Genomic DNA, 16,119 nt, shown 5'->3' with positions numbered 1-16,119 from the left:
ACGGCGCCAGTACATGTACCGCACAACCCTCCGCCTGACGGATGTCGACTTCGGTTTCAGAAACCACACTCCATAAACCACAATGACTACTTATGCTGAACCCTCGTCGTTGAAGTCCACAGCTCTCGACTTCGGAAAAACTCCAGATATGTCGAGCCTTGATGGAAGGTCCGTCCTCATTACCGGGTCAGCAAGAGGTATTGGCCTTGCGTGCGCTACGAAACTGGCCGAAGCTGGAGCGATTGTCACCATATCCGATGTTCGAGCCGAGACAGGCGAAGCCGCCGCACGAGAGCTGACTTCAAGAGGTTTCCGTGTCCAATTTGTGCAGAGCGACGTGACTTCGCACTCATCGCAAGTCGCTTTGTTCAAAAGCGCCATTGCATTTGGCGGGGGCAAGATCGACATCGTCGTACCAAATGCTGGCATCTGCGCAGAGCAGAATTTGTTCGATATGATCCCAGCCGAAAAGCCGGACCTTGATAGCGAGCCACCGGAGCCGGGCTACAGTACGATGGAGGTCAATCTCAAAGGGGTGTACTATACCTGCTATCTCGCACTCCACTACTTCCGTCTGCCTCGAGATTCCTCGTTTGCCCCCTCCATCATCTTCATCGCCTCGCTCGCGGGCTATGTCGGATTTCCATCGAGCGCAACATACAGCATGTCGAAATTCGGTGTACGTGGGCTATTCTATGGCACACGAGATCGAGCTGCCGCAGCCAGCCCTCCAGTCCGCACCAACCTGGTAGCACCTTGGTTCATTCCAACGGCGATGACGGCAGACGAGAACTTTGTGGCCAGCGAGGCCGGCGCCATGATGAAGGCGATGGGCTCTGCGCAGCTTGACGGCGTAGTGCAGGCAGTGATGCATTTCAGCGCTGATGAGAGTGCTCACGGACGGGCCGCCGGCATCTTCCCTCAACAGGTGCTCGATCTGGGAGATGATCTCGAAGGCGGGTTTGCGGGTCAGAGAACCCAGCAGGGCATGCTTGACATCGTGGCTGCGATGGCGGCTGCGGCGGAGAAACAGGGCGAGGAACTCACGAGACAGGACAGCGCGACTGGAACTGAGGCAGGCAATTTCCTAGGCATGGCGAAATGAAGTACAGGCTATGGACATCACTACTGCTTTCCGACATCACGTTGAACGTTGAACTGGACAGCGAGCCGAACCCACTGAGCGTGTTACGCATGTTAGTGGCTGAGTTCGATTTTAGTAAAGGGTAGGAGACAAAAATCTACAGACATCTAGCCCTCATGTCGCAATTTTGAGGTTTTTCAAGCACAACACTCGATAAACAAACTGACACAATGCCGAGGGCGAGAACTATACCCGCAGGGCGCTACACTTGAAGTTGAGAGGCCTTTTCAAGTTTCTCTTCAATACCAACTAAGGCTATATTATATCTATTTGTGCTTATTTGAGGAGCGTGGTGAAGTTACAATTCCATGTACACCGAAAGCGTTCAACTCCGATGATGGCGGGGGACAATCTTCACGAGCTATGTACTACTTACCCGGGCTACAGTAGCTATTGGTCGAATGGGCGACGACGGAGTACCGCCGCCGAACCGCCTTTGGACATCAGCATTGGATGGGATTCAGTTCTCCGGACGCTTGTCCGCCCACGCTGCACAAGGGAAAAGCCCGTCCAGATTGCGACATCTATTTACAATAAGATGTGCTTTCAACCTCATTCTTGCGTTTTCATTCTGGCCGCAAGAAACGGGAATGACGTCACTATCTCCATGTATAAGATGAGCGACTCACCATAGCTCAAGAGGATAGCAAGCTCAAACGACCTGCAGAGAGCTTCAAATGTATTTCACACTCTGGAAGAGCCTAGCAGTTGCTGCTGTGGCGATACCAATAGTCGATGCCCAGTCTGGTGACAGATTGTCTTCTTCTTCTGTGTCTTTAGCTGTGTCGACACCGACGCCAACATTAGCAGAACCAACAGCCAGTGCAAACATCACTATCAACGATAGACCCATAGGGGCTTTGAATGCTACTGTTTAGAGCCTGATCGTACGTTGTGTCTATGCTTAGCCCTACATCACTGACGAGACTTAGTACGCGTACCCCCTCTACATCTTTGGCAATTTTGCTGGTGCCGTCCTTCGAAACGTTTCTGTTAACCAAATATTTCACCAGTGCACACTTGCCGCCATTGGTAGCTCCGCTGTCATCAACCCCAATGTCGATACAGTATACTCCCGTGCTGTACTCGGCTTGTCCACGCACGATGTTATCCTGAGCATTCCTGAGGTCACCGATCGGTACTGGGTCTACCCGGTCTATGACTCCTTCGGCAACACAATTGCCACAATCGGTATTGTTAACAACAACACAGCAGGCGATTACCTCATCAGACGTGCAGATGATGTTGGTGGAAAGCCTGGATTCTACAACGACAGCTCCATTGTCCAATCCGGCATTGACAGCCTCCAAGAAACTACCAGATACGCTGGCGTCGTCAACCTGCCAACAACATATGGCACCATACTTATCCGTTATCTGGTGCTGCAGAATACCACCTCTGATCTAAATATTATACGGAAATATCAGAACGCATCTTCGTTGACAGAAGTTCCACGTGCAGCATCATATGCGCCATCACCACCCAACAATGCTTCGCTGTCTAGTCTAGCACCCAACAGCTCTCTACTCGGAATCGACACACCAGCTAAGCTGCTTGACTTCGCTTCTCGCTTTGTCTTGTACAATCAACCAGAGGTCGTCTCTGAGCGTCAAAGAGTTGCCGGTATCCTCGGCCAGGCAGGCATCTACGATGGCATCTACTCTTCTGTTGCCGGCGTCAATCTGACTCAGGCTGCACGCATCGCAAACTCTTCGATCACTGCAGACGTCACCAGCTCTGCAAATATCCGCAGGCAAAGCAACGAGTGGCAACTTTCTACTGAAGCCTATCAAGGCAACTTTGGAAAGAACTACGCCCATCGCTGGCTACCAGCAACTTCCTGCACAACAAGTCCTTTACCCAGGCTACCGTAGCACAGGATTTACCAGCCAATTCTCACTCGCACCGAATCAGTCTCTGCTCTGGACGTTCAGCGGCAAGCCACCAGTACAGGCCCAAGATTTTGGCTTCTGGTCCGTCACCGTATATGGCGACGATCAGTATCTGATACCGAACCCCATCGGACGGAGCTCGGTGAGCGATCGAACCTGGAACTTGACGTACCAGGGCACGAATCAAACAATATATGGCCCGAATGCAAATTCCACAACGAACGGACCTTTCCAGATTCTGCTGCAGCCTTCCGACATCCCACCGCCGGCGAATTGGACCAGCAACTGGTTGCCCGTTTCTAGGAATTTTTCCTTCATCAGTAAGTACTACCGAAAAAGCGTGAGCAGGCTTCTCTGACACTTTGCAGCTCGCTGGTATGTCCCGTATCCAGGCCTTACAAATGGTTCGTATGTCTATTCAAAGATAGAGACAATCAATGCTATTCGTTAAGCTGGCACTGGGTAATTCGACTCGGTATAACAAATCTTGCGCCAAAGTCCTGGACATTGGACACGTAGACAACTCGTTAGCTACGAAGATGTAGGCAAACACTTTCGAAAATTCTCAACTTCATCGTATGCTAGTCAGTTCACACTTTTGAAGAGACAAGAAGATTTTGTGTATCAGAAAGTGTGCAATACATTTGTTCTGCTGCATGACTTGCTTCTAGATCTATGATACGGCTTTGATTCGCAATGTGTATGACCCCATGAGATCGGCACGATTTGAAATAAATCGCCCGATGCACCTAGACAGAGTTGGAGTTGTCGGCACAAGACCAAGCCCCCGAGCTCCCAGAATTGTAGTCCGCAATGATCCCATCAATAGCGCTGTATGAACCAGCAACCATGATGAAGGTACCGATGATGATGACAAACGATGCGAACGCAACACCGATCGTCCACTTGGTGCCCTTGATAGGCCGCTTGAAGTTGTCGTATAGCCACATTGCGCCAAGAGGCTGCATGGACATGAATGTAGCGAGAAGCGAGCCGACCAACGAGATGAGAGAGCCAAAGTTGGGCACGGCCGAGCAAATGATGTAGGCGCAAACAGTTACGCCAAATGTGCAGGACAACCATGTCATCCAGTGGACCCGCGAGTTCGAGACGAGATGCTTCGAGCCCTTCAGTGCGCGCAGGAAGACGTACTTCGCGGGATAATGAGTGACGAGACATGTGGAAGCGATGAGTCCGGGCAGTGCAAGGCCGTAGCAGACGCGTTTGAGAAGAGGACCAGCAGAGCCAAGGGCAGGAGACGAGACGTATGAGCCGCAGAAGTAGTAAACCACAATACCGACGATAAGGTAAACCACAGTCATGAAACTTTGGCAAATGTACATGGCTTTGTTGTAGTCCTTGGGATTGCGCATTTCGGAGATGATGGCGAAAAAGGCTGGGGTACCGGCATACGCAAAAACGAACGTGTTAATGGCGCCCATGCCTTGGGTGAAGGTCGGGCTGCCAATCAACTGGTAGTTCGAAGTATAAGGTCCGGTCTGGGGCGCTTCAGCAGGACGATCCTGGACACCGACAGAGATGGTCAACGTGAGAAGAGCGACGATGATCGACACTACGCCAGCCCATGCCAACCAAGAGATCTTTCCAAGTGTCCGGATCGAGCCAGTCATAAATCCGATGATGGCAGCTACGACTACAAAGATAGCGGTGCAAGCTCCGTGAAGTGATAGCGCGTTCAGGGCAGTCGAAATACTGGAGTAGCCAGCAGCTGCGACGCAAATCCACCCTATCGAAGGTCAGCTCGAGGTCGCATAACACAACGGAATACTTACAAAGCATAAACGCCACGCACATAAACTCCTTGCCAAATTTTCCTCCCAATTTCTCTCCCACATCCACAATACTGTACACCTCAGGGTGGTTGCGTTTGAAGGTGCCAACGACGTGATTACCCCAGGTAATCACGCCGGCTACTGCGAGCAAACAGATGACACCGGGGATGAGACCGAGCGCATCAAATGCAGAGGGAATAGATAGCACGCCCAACCCAATCTGTGTCTTGATCATCACGACGACAGTGCCCATCCAACCAACCTGCGCCCATTAGCTGATGAGAAAACCGATGGACAATGAAGGAACATACATTGCGGTAGTTCGGGCCGTCTTCTGTGATCTCACCGAAGACCTCGTCGCTGATACTCATACGGCGACCACTTGTGCTGAACACGCTGCCCCTGCGATGTGTCTCTTGAGGTTGAAGATCATAGTCATTCTTCTTCTCCGGCGAGTGAGCCGATTCAAGGTCGTTTCTCGGTTCGTAAGACATTTTGAAGTCAGGCCGCTATGATTTGCATGAAGTGGGATGAGGTCTGAGTGAAGCAGTCGTGAATTGAATGTGTCTGAGCACTCGGAATGATACTAAGATCAACACTGGGGAAAGCTGGGTGTTTATGAACTGAACGGCCCACCCGCTACCACTCTGGGGTATAGATGTCAGTACGTAATGCCTGCGGTCCTCCCCGGGTTGCAAGGTCGTTTCGTTGACCCACATTCGCGGTATTCAGCAATCGTGAGTGCGCTAAGGCACGCTCTCGGCGGTGCTTCGTCTCCACGCTTGATTGTCCTTGGGTCTGAGCTTCTGCCGCTTCAGTCTAAATGCCCTTTCCGGACGTCAACCCGATATCATCGGAAGGGATCCCGAGTCTCAAGGCCACCCTGCGCGCACTGCCAGTTCCAGCTACGTCATGCTGTCTGCAAGAAGATTGCGACGTGGATCAACGGTCGGGCAGTTTCTCCAGAGCGAACATGGGTTTGTGAGGTTACGAGCCGTTCGTACATATGCCCAGGCGCTGATCGTGCCACCGCAAACAAGATCGCTAGGAGAATTCAGATGCGGCTAGGCACTCTGGGAGGCAGTGACATCAGGCCTTTCGCGAGGGCTGGCGCTCGCGTATAACTCCCCGGAGTCCGGCTTGTCGGAGGCTCAGAGAGCCGGAAGTCGACATCTGTATTATTTCACTACTTCACGTGCGACCCAGGAGAGTGATGTCTGGGGGTGGAGTTTTGCCAAGAGCTTCCTGCGGGGATCGCGTTCGCTAATTACATCAGCAGACTTTCCGACGGCAAATCTGCTGCCAACGTCGAAGGACCCAGCACAACTCTCCTGATACATTTGGCCAGGACGGTCCCCTGTCCTACTCACATTGTCAACAGCACGCCAATCTCTGTAATTCTATCAAACTGATCCGAGTGATATTCGCTTTTGCCACCGGGATGAAGGAGAGACATACTCGGATCGGAAGACGATTCCGAGGTTGAAATTTGCTCACCCAATCAGACGGGTGCCGCGTCTAGACAGCGCCTCTTCGTTCCCTGAGGCTCAGCTCGAGCACCGGAATGACACATTGGATCCACCTCACAACACGCGAAAAATTTATATAGCTCACCTCTCCACAGCGGGTTATACCTACCGACCGCGATCCCGAGACTGTGTCTGGGGAATGCGGGGGTGGGGGTCGCTTCTGGCCGCAGCCACGAGTCTGGATTTGATCCCCCCAATAGTGGATAGGAATGGCACTCGGCATATATCTGACGCTTCATCGCCTATACGCGGGAGGAAACTTACTACGGGACCCATGAGTAGCGACATGGTCTGACCCAACAGTAGGGGTAAGGAGGCTCTTTCATGCAACTAGGGAAATTGTGGGACTCTTGCTATCCGACGACTGATATCGACTCTATCACCGGACGGAAGTCAACGGATCAAGGTGGGCCATCGAGATTATCTGAATGGGATGGTGAGCCGGCACAGCCCAGCTGAGACCCACACTGCGGGACCGCAGATAGACATCGTGCACGTCTCCATCTTGACAATGGAATCGGCACAGCAGATACGTGACCGCTTCAGGCAGAAGCTAAGCTTGACTCCTGCTGATTTCGACCCGCGGACAACCTTGCACAATGGCTCCACTTGAAATAACACCATCAATATCATCGGTGTGGTTGGTGTGTCCTCGACATAGCCAGATTCATCCAATGGACCTTGTCCATCTCTGACCCATCCAGCGCACATCAATGACATTTAAAGGGGATGTCTGGTAGCACAAGTACAGTGCGCCCTGGTGTGCGTGATCCCTCTAATAGCGCCTCATCGATCACTGTTTCAGCTGCTCTTAACGCGGGCAATCTCTCCTATCAAGATAAGCGGTCTAGCAACTGCAACTGCACTATTTACAGGGGTCGCAATCCATATTTGCCGCATCGCCCTCAGGCGTGCCTGCAGGCCCGTTGAGCACACCTTGAATATCCGGTTCAATCCAATGTTTGCTATGGCAAGCACTCGACTTCAGACAGGTCAAATCGCCCTGCAAGGCGGTCGACTGGCTAACCGACTCCAACGTGCGGCGACAATCAACAAACACCACATCTTCATGCAATACGAAAGCACATGAGTCATTCAGCGGCGCCATCATCGGCGGAAAGAAGAGGCTGAATGGGAAACAAGGGCGACACGTTGAGATTAGGGTGTTTTCAGCAATAGTTGGACGACTGAAAGACAACTAAGCCCTTTGGTGACGCATTTCTTGCAGCAGGAGTGAGGACAGCGCTTGGTTTTGGCCTAGTTGCGTAATTGACAAGATCTCTGTCACCGCCGTGGGCTAAAGCGGATCTACGGCAGTAGCAGACGTGGTAGGTCAATTCTTGACATGTACTGCTTGAAAGCGATCTGTGTTGAGAGCAGAGTTTAGAGCGCTGGTCGCAGAGACGGTAGAATCATAGGGAGGTAGTCATGGCGGGAATGATAGGGCATAAGGTGTGTGTTGAGTAAGGTCGCCCAATTCTGCATTGGTCGCAGCTACGAGCGCGAGCTGAGTCATCTACTGGTATCCACTTGCAGTCGCGTAGGGGGCGGTCGTGTGTGCAGGGTTGAGCATGAATCGCTTGAGCACTCCCTTTCTTCAGGAAGACACTACCGATACTTTCATTTAGCGTGTCTTGGTCACTCCACTACGTTCCCTGAACCACTGATTCCAGTCATTCAACAGCATGTAATTTCCCTTATCAGACCACGTTGTCGAAACCTAGGAAGCCGATCAAAAAGGTGCCGCACGTGCTCATGCACCTATATAATCGACGGTACCTCTAGATTTGGACGTTGTTATAGGCCTCAGTCGTCGTCTTACAGATCGTGATCTTTGGGCGTTGTCAGGTCTGAGGTCTCGCATCCTGACCCCACGCCTCACCGTTTGTTCCAACCAGCATTAATCATGCCTTTTTGAGGACTTTGACAGCTACAGTACCACATTCGTAGTCGTAAGTCTTCTTTGACATTGCTATTATGTCTTCTTTCGAGTGCGGTCACTCAGATTTGTGAGAATTCGATGGTTTGCGAGACGATATGTATCAAACAGAGATCGGTCGTGACGACTAGCGAGTACATTTATACTGATCTGGGCTCAAAGAGCTCAAAAAGCAATACGCTTAATTGAGCTTCAGTCGGATGAAGCGAACAACTCCATATGCTGTCAGATTCAGCACCATACTTTGGCTTATGGTCCTGTCTATGATGCGGTATCGTATGCATGGGCCACCGAAGATGGAGACGATAGTCAGTCACAACAGATAACTATCCTCGGAAGTGGAGTCATGCGCGTGACTATGAACTGCGAGGCGGCTCTTCTACGATCGGGGCACGCAAGTGAGCCTCACAAACTCTGGATCGACTCTATATGTACCAATCAGACCAACGTTGAGGAACTGAATCATCAAGTTGGCTTGACGGATCTCATCTACCGGAACACAATACATGTCCATGTCTATATTCATCACCCAACGGGCACCTATTCTGATGATTTGACGTGGTAAGGAGTGCAGGATATGCCTCTGGCTCCTTGAGAAAACGATGCAACCTGGCCACGCGACATGATCTGGCAGTTGAGATCATTATTAGGACGCGTCAGAAGTGGCACTTGCCAGGTCTGTCTTTCACCATGCCAACAACGAAGCCATCCACCTCTCACACAGAACCATTGGCAAGTTGAACCTTACGGGTTCTTCGTGGTCCCTAACCATTCCTGGACCGACGAAATGGGTTTGTGCTACGCAGCTTGATATTAGTATCGTGCTATTGCTCAAGATAGACTGGACATTTGCCTGCAGAGATCCACGAGATAAAAAATCTGCCATCTTGAGCCTGTTGAGCAATTCTGCACGAGAATTTATCTCTGTTGACTACTCTCTGAAGCGAAACTGCCTCTGGTCGTGAGTATTTTAAGTTTCGTGTTCGGTTACGTGATGCTCCTACGGCCAGATCTATAGTGGCTGGAGTGCCATCAGGCTTCCAGCCTACACGAATGACCCTTCATTCAATCTCAATGTAAACTTTAAGGTGACATCTGTGGCTGCGAGTGATGATCATGAGATAACTTTCACGAGATACACAACGTATTGGCTCTTGCTAATCTGTATGAGACCTGCGTGCATTACCATGTCAGAGTACGAAACTCATGGTATCATTGTTACCGCACCAAAGCAAGCTAACGCTACAGTGTCGGTCGATCTGCTATTCGATGACATCTGGGTAACAGAATAACGGGCCTGGCCTCTGCCACGCTCATTTGGTATGCATGTCATGCAGTTCTCATATACTACAAACTGGGGCGGACGCCTATTGTGAGCTTTTAGTACCTTCTACCCCTTCATTAGCGACCGGAGACTCATAGGGCAATCTTGGGGTGCTTTAGCCTTTGGATCATGGCCAAAGCTACGCATCGGCAACCAGGGGCAGGTTCCAAGCGTTCGCCTGGGCTTGTACAAACTGCGTGCAACCACGCCTTGCAGTCATATGATTTTATCTTGCTGTTTCCGTATCTCTAATTACCACTAGACCTGTTCAGACACGGAATCTATCGCGATCTCCGAGAATGTTTGGTGCAGACGCTCGCAAGGCGAGAAGTTGATGTACAAAACCGACAGAACAAGATGGTAGCAGATTAACAGTGCGGTCATCGTCTGTCAAACAAGCTCACGTAAACCTATTTCCCTAGTCTCATTGGGTTTGAGCCGAAATTCGCAAGGAATGATGCAATCCGTATCCGTACGTGCCAGACCGGATTCAGTTTCTGCGAGTAAAGCCTATTGTGAATACTGATGCTATTACTAACACAGATACGAAGGTCCAGAACCTAGTCCAATCCACTCCTGCAGACCATATTCTGCATTATGAACCAACTGTGATCAAGTTAGTCTGCAATTCGATGCTTAATGCGGGAACTTGAGGGTATGTATTCATGATCAGATAAGGCGAAACCATGCCATGGTAGCTCCGCATTCAATAAGTAGGAACGGCGAGTGAATAAACATTTCATCATTGGGCATAAGGACTATGAAGAGGGTGTCATTACTTACAGATCGCAACTTGCAGTTGAGTGCTTGGTTCAGAAGCTGGAGACTCACGTCACAGCTTTGGGAAAATTTGAATTCGTAGTGCAGCAAGTAACAACCGAATCTCTTGTCAGTTGCCAATTGCAAGGCTGGTCACCACATTATATACGCAGTACACAATAGTTGAGTTTAACGTGCTTGCAATTGCATTACACGAAATGACTCATAATGAGTCTGATGTTTAGATGTTTGAACGACGCCATCTATTCTACAAATGGACAAAATTGCGTGATAGTACATTGTGCGATACCAATCACAAGCATAATAGCAGGGGCGCATTGGGACAAGCCAAGTAGTACAAGCCGAGTGAGATAAGCTAAGTAGGACAAGTTAAGTAGTACAACCTAAATAGCACAGCCTTATAATTAACCTAAGTAGATAGATAGTATAAGATATATAGTTGCTTTCTATCTATATTTATATAATAAAAGATAGTAGCTAGAGTAATTTTATAAGATACTAAGATAATTTACTAGAGTTAACGTAGGTGTACAGCGAGCGGGCCAGTACACTGAGCGGGCCACTTTTGCCAAGACCACACCAAAACACCATCACCATCTAAATGCCCCCCTACCAACCCCGTTTTAACGCGTTAAAAGAGTGTCAGATCTAGCTTGCGCTTTAAGCTCTTAAATAAGACGCAAAACTCCTAGTGCGACGTGCTGCAGCTATCTATAGAGTCTCTTAAACTACACTAGACTATTAACGCGCAGGACAACCTTTACGCGTTAATACTATAGCTAACTCACGTAATCTAACTAGCGCTAAGGAGCAGGTAATTATTATGCGCATACTTAAGCTAGTTATGTAAGGAGAGTCCCCTTAGCTTACAATTATAGCTAATATAGCTAATTCTCTGTAAAAAGAGCGCGGTTTAGCCCCTATTAGCCTAAGGTAGGCTAGCAGGTTTGTTTCGCGTTAGGAGGAGCTTAAAATAGTCTTTAATCGCAAGTACGACTATAAGCGAGCCCTCTATAAGGATCCTGCGGTAATCTAGGGCTAGTTTAGCCTAGTAGCCAATATTAAAGCTAAGTATAGTATCCTAGATAATAATATATATAACTTTAACAAGACAGGCTTTATAATAGGCTAGATATCTACTAGAGTTGTTGTTATAGATGCAGAGAAGCTAGGACAAGCAAAGCAGGTCTAGCTAGGCAACTAGGAGTAGGTAACAGTTATTAAGGGTATTAATGCTACAGGATAGGCTATTCCGCCCTATATTATCTTTAAAGCCTACTAACACCTGTCTAACTAGTATAAGGACAACAACCTACCCTAAGATTAGACTATTACTATCTCTAAAAACAGCTAGACTACTAATAAGCTTAGTTTTAACTCGTTAAAGCACTTTAATAGGCATATAAAGATATATACTGTTAGCACCTACTATTTACTAATTATTAATAGTTATAGGAGCTATAACTCTACAGAATTTAAGCAATACTGCAAGAATTATAAGATTATAACCCTATATATACCTATATACTTATTATATCTCCTACAGCCCCTTAACATAGCTTATTTTAGCCCTCTAAAGAAAGCATATAGGGATAAGGTTAATAAGCTTATGTATAACTAGATTAACTATATTATAAAGCAGGAGTTCCTGCTATGCTTTAAAGCAGCTTATAAGAAAGCTATTACCTCTAGTAATATCTAGGGAGGGTTCTAAGGCGTAGGACTAGTCTCTTATAACCTAGAATAGGTTATATTAACCTTTAATATAAAGCTGCGCACTCTATTACTACTACTCCCTATAAATAATAAGCCCTAGCAGTTGCAAACCCTAAGCAATACTCTAGAACTTAGGTTATAATTAACGCTTATAAAGACAAGGATTTAGAGGCATATAGATAGCTCTCCTATATTAATAGTTAAGGCGTTTAAGAAGGTATTAAAGGGGGCAGCAATTATTGCGCATAAGCTAGTTTTAGCATAATAGGAAATTAGCAAGCTTTAAGCAGCTAATAAGGCTGCTATATAATAAAAATTATATAAAAGAAGGCATATTTATGCTAAGGGAAGCCTTGCAGTTAAAGAAGGCTAGCAGTTAACTGCTTTATAGGAGTTTAGGGCGCGTAGTAATAGTAAGAGAGTAAAGAAGCAGGTGCGCGCTAAAGGAGGTAAACTATCCTAATAATGCTATAGATAGTATAGAGAGAGTAGGCATAACGCGCAAATATGCAAGAATAGAGCAGATAAGGTTTCTAAGTAATACTATAGCTTATTTTCTCTTATATAGCGCTAATTTATAGTATTTTAGGCTATAATAGGTTAGGTTTTAGTATAGTCTTAGTAAAAGTAGCCCGCTTAGTATACTAGCCCGCTCGCTATATACCTATGTTATTATAGCTAATATACCTTATAGGCTAATAGATTATATAGGTTAATAGATTACTTTTGCTAAGACTATACTAAAATACTATTACTATCTAAATGCCCCCCTACTAACCTTAATTAGACGCGTTAAAAGAATGTTAGATATAGCTTACGCTTTAGGCTATTAAATAAGCTGCAAAAATCTTATAGCAACGTGCTGCAGCTATCTATAACGTGCCCTAAAGTACCCTAAGCTAGCAATATACTAGACAGTTCTTACAAGCTAATTCTATAGCTAATTAACAGAATCTAAATAAGTATAAGAAGGAGGCAATTATTAATTATATTCTTAACCTTATTAACTAAGGAAGTTCTCCCTGCCTCTTAGATGTAGCTGCAATAGCTAATTTGCTGCAAGAAGAGCGTAGAATACCCTATGTTAGGCAGAACTAGCCTAAAACGTTTATTAACTGTTAACTAAGGCTTAGAGTAAGGTTTAGTCGCAAGTATAACTATAAGAGAGCTCTCTATAAGGATTTAGAGGTTATATAGGCCTAGTTTAACCTAGTAGCTAATACTAAAGCTAAGTATAGTATACTAGATAATAATATATATAACTTTAACAAGACTAGCTTTATAATAGGCTAGATAACCCCTAGAGCAGTTATTATAGATATAGAGAAGCTAGGACAAGCTAAGCAAGTCTAGCTAGGCAACTAAGAGTAGGCAACAGTTATCTAGGGCATTAATACTATAGGGTAGGCTATTCTAGCCTTTATTATCTTTAAGGCACGCAACTACCTATTAAGCTAGACTAAGGATTAAACTCTGCTGCTAGACTAGGTTATTAGAGTCTCTAAAAACGGCTAGACTACAAATTAGCTTAGTTCTAACTAGCTAAGGCACTTTAATGCGCATATAAAGAAGCGCACTATAGGGACCTACTGTCTGCTTATAGTAGACAGCTATAAGAGCTACCTATTACTAGATTTCTACTAATACTGCAAGGCTAACTAGATTATATCTCTATATATGCCTGCTTACTTATTGCACCTCCTCTAGCCTCTTGATATGGGTTGTTTTAGCCCTTTAAAGCAGGCGTATAGGCGCCAAGCTAAAGGGCTTATGCGCAACTAGATTAACTATATTATAAAGCATAAGTTCCTGCTATGCTTTAAAGAGGCCTATAATAAAGCTATTACCTCTAGCAACATCTAAGGAGGATTCTAAGGGGCTGGACTGGTCCCTTTTAACCTATAACGGGTCATTTTAACCCTTAATGTGAAGCTGCGGACTCTATCACCCTAACTACCTACTAACAATAAGCTGTAGCAATCCTAAACCCCTAAAAACCTAATTAAATTTAAGTTGTAATTGACTCTAATTTGAGATAAGTATAAGAGGCAGCAGGGCAGCTTACTAAATTCTGTTTATAGCGCGCTTAAGCACTATGCAAAGGGGGGAGTAAAGGTAGCGCATGAGCTAGCTTTGCTTAAGAAAGAGCGCACTAAGCTTTAGGCAGCTCTAGCAGCTGCAATAGAACGCAAATTACATAAAAGAAGGCAGATTTAGCAGGAAGGGACCCTTATAATTAAGGAATCCTAGCGTGTAGCTACCCTAAAGGAGTTTAGCGCTTGTAGTAATAGTAAGAAGCTAAAGAAGAGGGTGCGCGCTAAAGGAGGCAAACTATCCTAACAACAGTGTAGAACGTGCAGAGAGATAGGGCACAACGCGCAAACGTGCAAGAATAATGCAGATGTAGTCTCTAAGTAATAATATAGGTTGTTTTACCTTATACTGGCCCATAGTGGGCGGATGCGGGCCAAAGTAGGGTGTGATGGGGGAGGGTCTTGGCAAAAGTGATCCATTAACCCGTGTGATCCATTAGCCCGTGAGGTACGTTACTATTAAAGATGTATAGTATAGTATATATTATATAGAGTATATAGCAGTAGTATAGTATACTTACTCTACTAGTTATATTCTATTATGTTATATTCTATATAAGCTATCCCTATTAGAGGTGTAGGTGTTCCCAGCCACAACCGCTCCAGACCTAAGCTTAGCGGAATGCGTTCGCAAACATTAGCGTATTCCCTATTTGCGCCAAAGGGCGCGTACTTGACATTTTCCACTTGAACCGGCCGCAGGGCGTGATTGTTCAATCTTTTTGATCGCCAACTTGCCACACTGCGCATCCAAGATATTCTGTCAACCGAGTCCCATCCACGTAATACACTTCCGTCGAGTCGCGTGAAAATCGCAGGTCAGATCTACTATTTGATCGTTTGCACTACTCTCTTGTCGCCTTGTTGGCATCGTTCCCACTTTTTCACATTCACCATGCCTGTAACTCCGGCATTGTTCTTGGAGGGTGCGAAGGTATCACCGGATATCTTTAAACTGCGCCCGGACTACCGCGCTTTACTTCTGATCGTCGAAGGCATTCCGCAAGGCCCAAGCGATGCAAAGAGCGAAGCACTCTTACAAGAAGCCGAACTTTCCGCTCGGAGCGCATTGTCAAAACACGCTGTTACCGAGGTCCCACACGTCGCCGCATGGCGGGACGCATATAAAAGCTTTGGGGCCAAACCGAAGAAAGAGCGGAGCAGCCTCGAATCCTTGATGCGGCGCGCAGAGGGCGGCTTACCGCGCGTCAACCGATTGACCGACATCTACAACGCAATTTCGGTCAAGCACCAGATTCCATTTGGTGGGGAGGACTTGGACAAGTACAGCGGACTTCCGTTCTTGATCCGGGCTACCGGCCAGGAGAAATTCGAGACGTCCGCAGCTGGCGAGAGGGTGACAGAATATCCGCCTGCTGGAGAGGTCGTGTGGTGCGACGATGCAGGAGTCACATGCCGTCGTTGGAATTGGCGTCAGTGCTCGCGAACCGGTATAAGCGACTCAACGACTCGCGTTCTGTTCATCTTGGATGCGCTGGAGCCTTGCGAAGATAGCAGCCTAGAAGCAGCCGCTGATGAGCTCGTGGCAGTCTTACGCAGTCTATCGTCAGACGTGAGCGCGTCTCGCCGGCTCATCCAGGTCTCGTAGACGTAATTGCGTCTACTGCCTCACTGCGCCTTAGTTGCCTATTCAAATATGTAGAGCATGTTAGAAGGAAAGCTTATCAACGACTATAGCCCACATGATCTTTGATATTTGTGCTACTATGTACCCCTATAAAAGTATGATACATTGTCTTAAGCTTTAGCGAGACTTCGTAGTATACGATTGCTAGAATACTTAGCTGTGTTATTAAGTTATTGCCTTAGTAAAGTACTGATTCTAATACTGGCCAGTGGAACACGATGATCTCTGTAGGAGGTGGGCATTGTCCAACTCGCGATACGG

General features: G+C 47.1%; 5 protein-coding genes across 5 annotated transcripts; 4 read left to right on the top strand and 1 right to left on the bottom strand.

Moving 5' to 3' along the window:
- Positions 1–148: 148 nt before the first annotated feature.
- Positions 149–1,105, top strand: C7974DRAFT_377354 (uncharacterized protein; the record flags this gene model as incomplete). Its single annotated transcript, XM_046140349.1, has 1 exon — positions 149–1,105. The coding sequence occupies one exon, from the start codon at positions 149–151 to the stop codon at positions 1,103–1,105; it is 957 nt and encodes a 318-aa protein (XP_045996693.1).
- A 553-nt stretch (positions 1,106–1,658) lies between these two features.
- Positions 1,659–3,616, top strand: C7974DRAFT_473159 (uncharacterized protein). The gene is made up of 5 exons (XM_046146555.1): positions 1,659–1,886; positions 2,025–2,031; positions 2,077–2,767; positions 2,898–3,356; positions 3,405–3,616. The coding sequence occupies exons 1-5, from the start codon at positions 1,822–1,824 to the stop codon at positions 3,485–3,487; spliced, it is 1,305 nt and encodes a 434-aa protein (XP_045996692.1). The 5' UTR covers positions 1,659–1,821; the 3' UTR covers positions 3,488–3,616.
- Positions 3,617–3,750: 134 nt separating this feature from the next.
- C7974DRAFT_209534 (transmembrane amino acid transporter protein-domain-containing protein) lies at positions 3,751–5,487 on the bottom strand. The gene is made up of 3 exons (XM_046136937.1): positions 5,141–5,487; positions 4,830–5,091; positions 3,751–4,783 (listed from the first exon to the last, which is right to left on the bottom strand). Exons 1-3 carry the CDS (start codon positions 5,321–5,323, stop codon positions 3,786–3,788), a joined length of 1,443 nt encoding a protein of 480 aa, XP_045996691.1. The 5' UTR covers positions 5,324–5,487; the 3' UTR covers positions 3,751–3,785.
- A 2,967-nt stretch (positions 5,488–8,454) lies between these two features.
- Positions 8,455–8,862, top strand: C7974DRAFT_312445 (heterokaryon incompatibility protein-domain-containing protein; the record flags this gene model as incomplete). The annotated part of the gene is made up of 1 exon (XM_046138365.1): positions 8,455–8,862. A coding segment is annotated over one exon (408 nt), but the record flags the coding sequence as incomplete, so codon positions are not given.
- Positions 8,863–14,832: 5,970 nt separating this feature from the next.
- Positions 14,833–15,958, top strand: C7974DRAFT_396939 (Phenylalanyl-tRNA synthetase). The gene has a single exon (XM_046142132.1). The coding sequence runs from the start codon at positions 15,106–15,108 to the stop codon at positions 15,817–15,819; it is 714 nt and encodes a 237-aa protein (XP_045996689.1). The 5' UTR covers positions 14,833–15,105; the 3' UTR covers positions 15,820–15,958.
- Positions 15,959–16,119: the final 161 nt, after the last annotated feature.

The sequence above is a fragment of the Boeremia exigua genome (genome assembly GCF_020726555.1).
Source record: "Boeremia exigua strain MPI-SDFR-AT-0100 chromosome Unknown C7974scaffold_7, whole genome shotgun sequence".
NCBI lineage: Eukaryota > Fungi > Ascomycota > Dothideomycetes > Pleosporales > Didymellaceae > Boeremia > Boeremia exigua.
The sequence above is the reverse complement of the archived record's forward strand: the minus strand, read 5'-3'. Positions and strand labels throughout refer to the sequence as shown.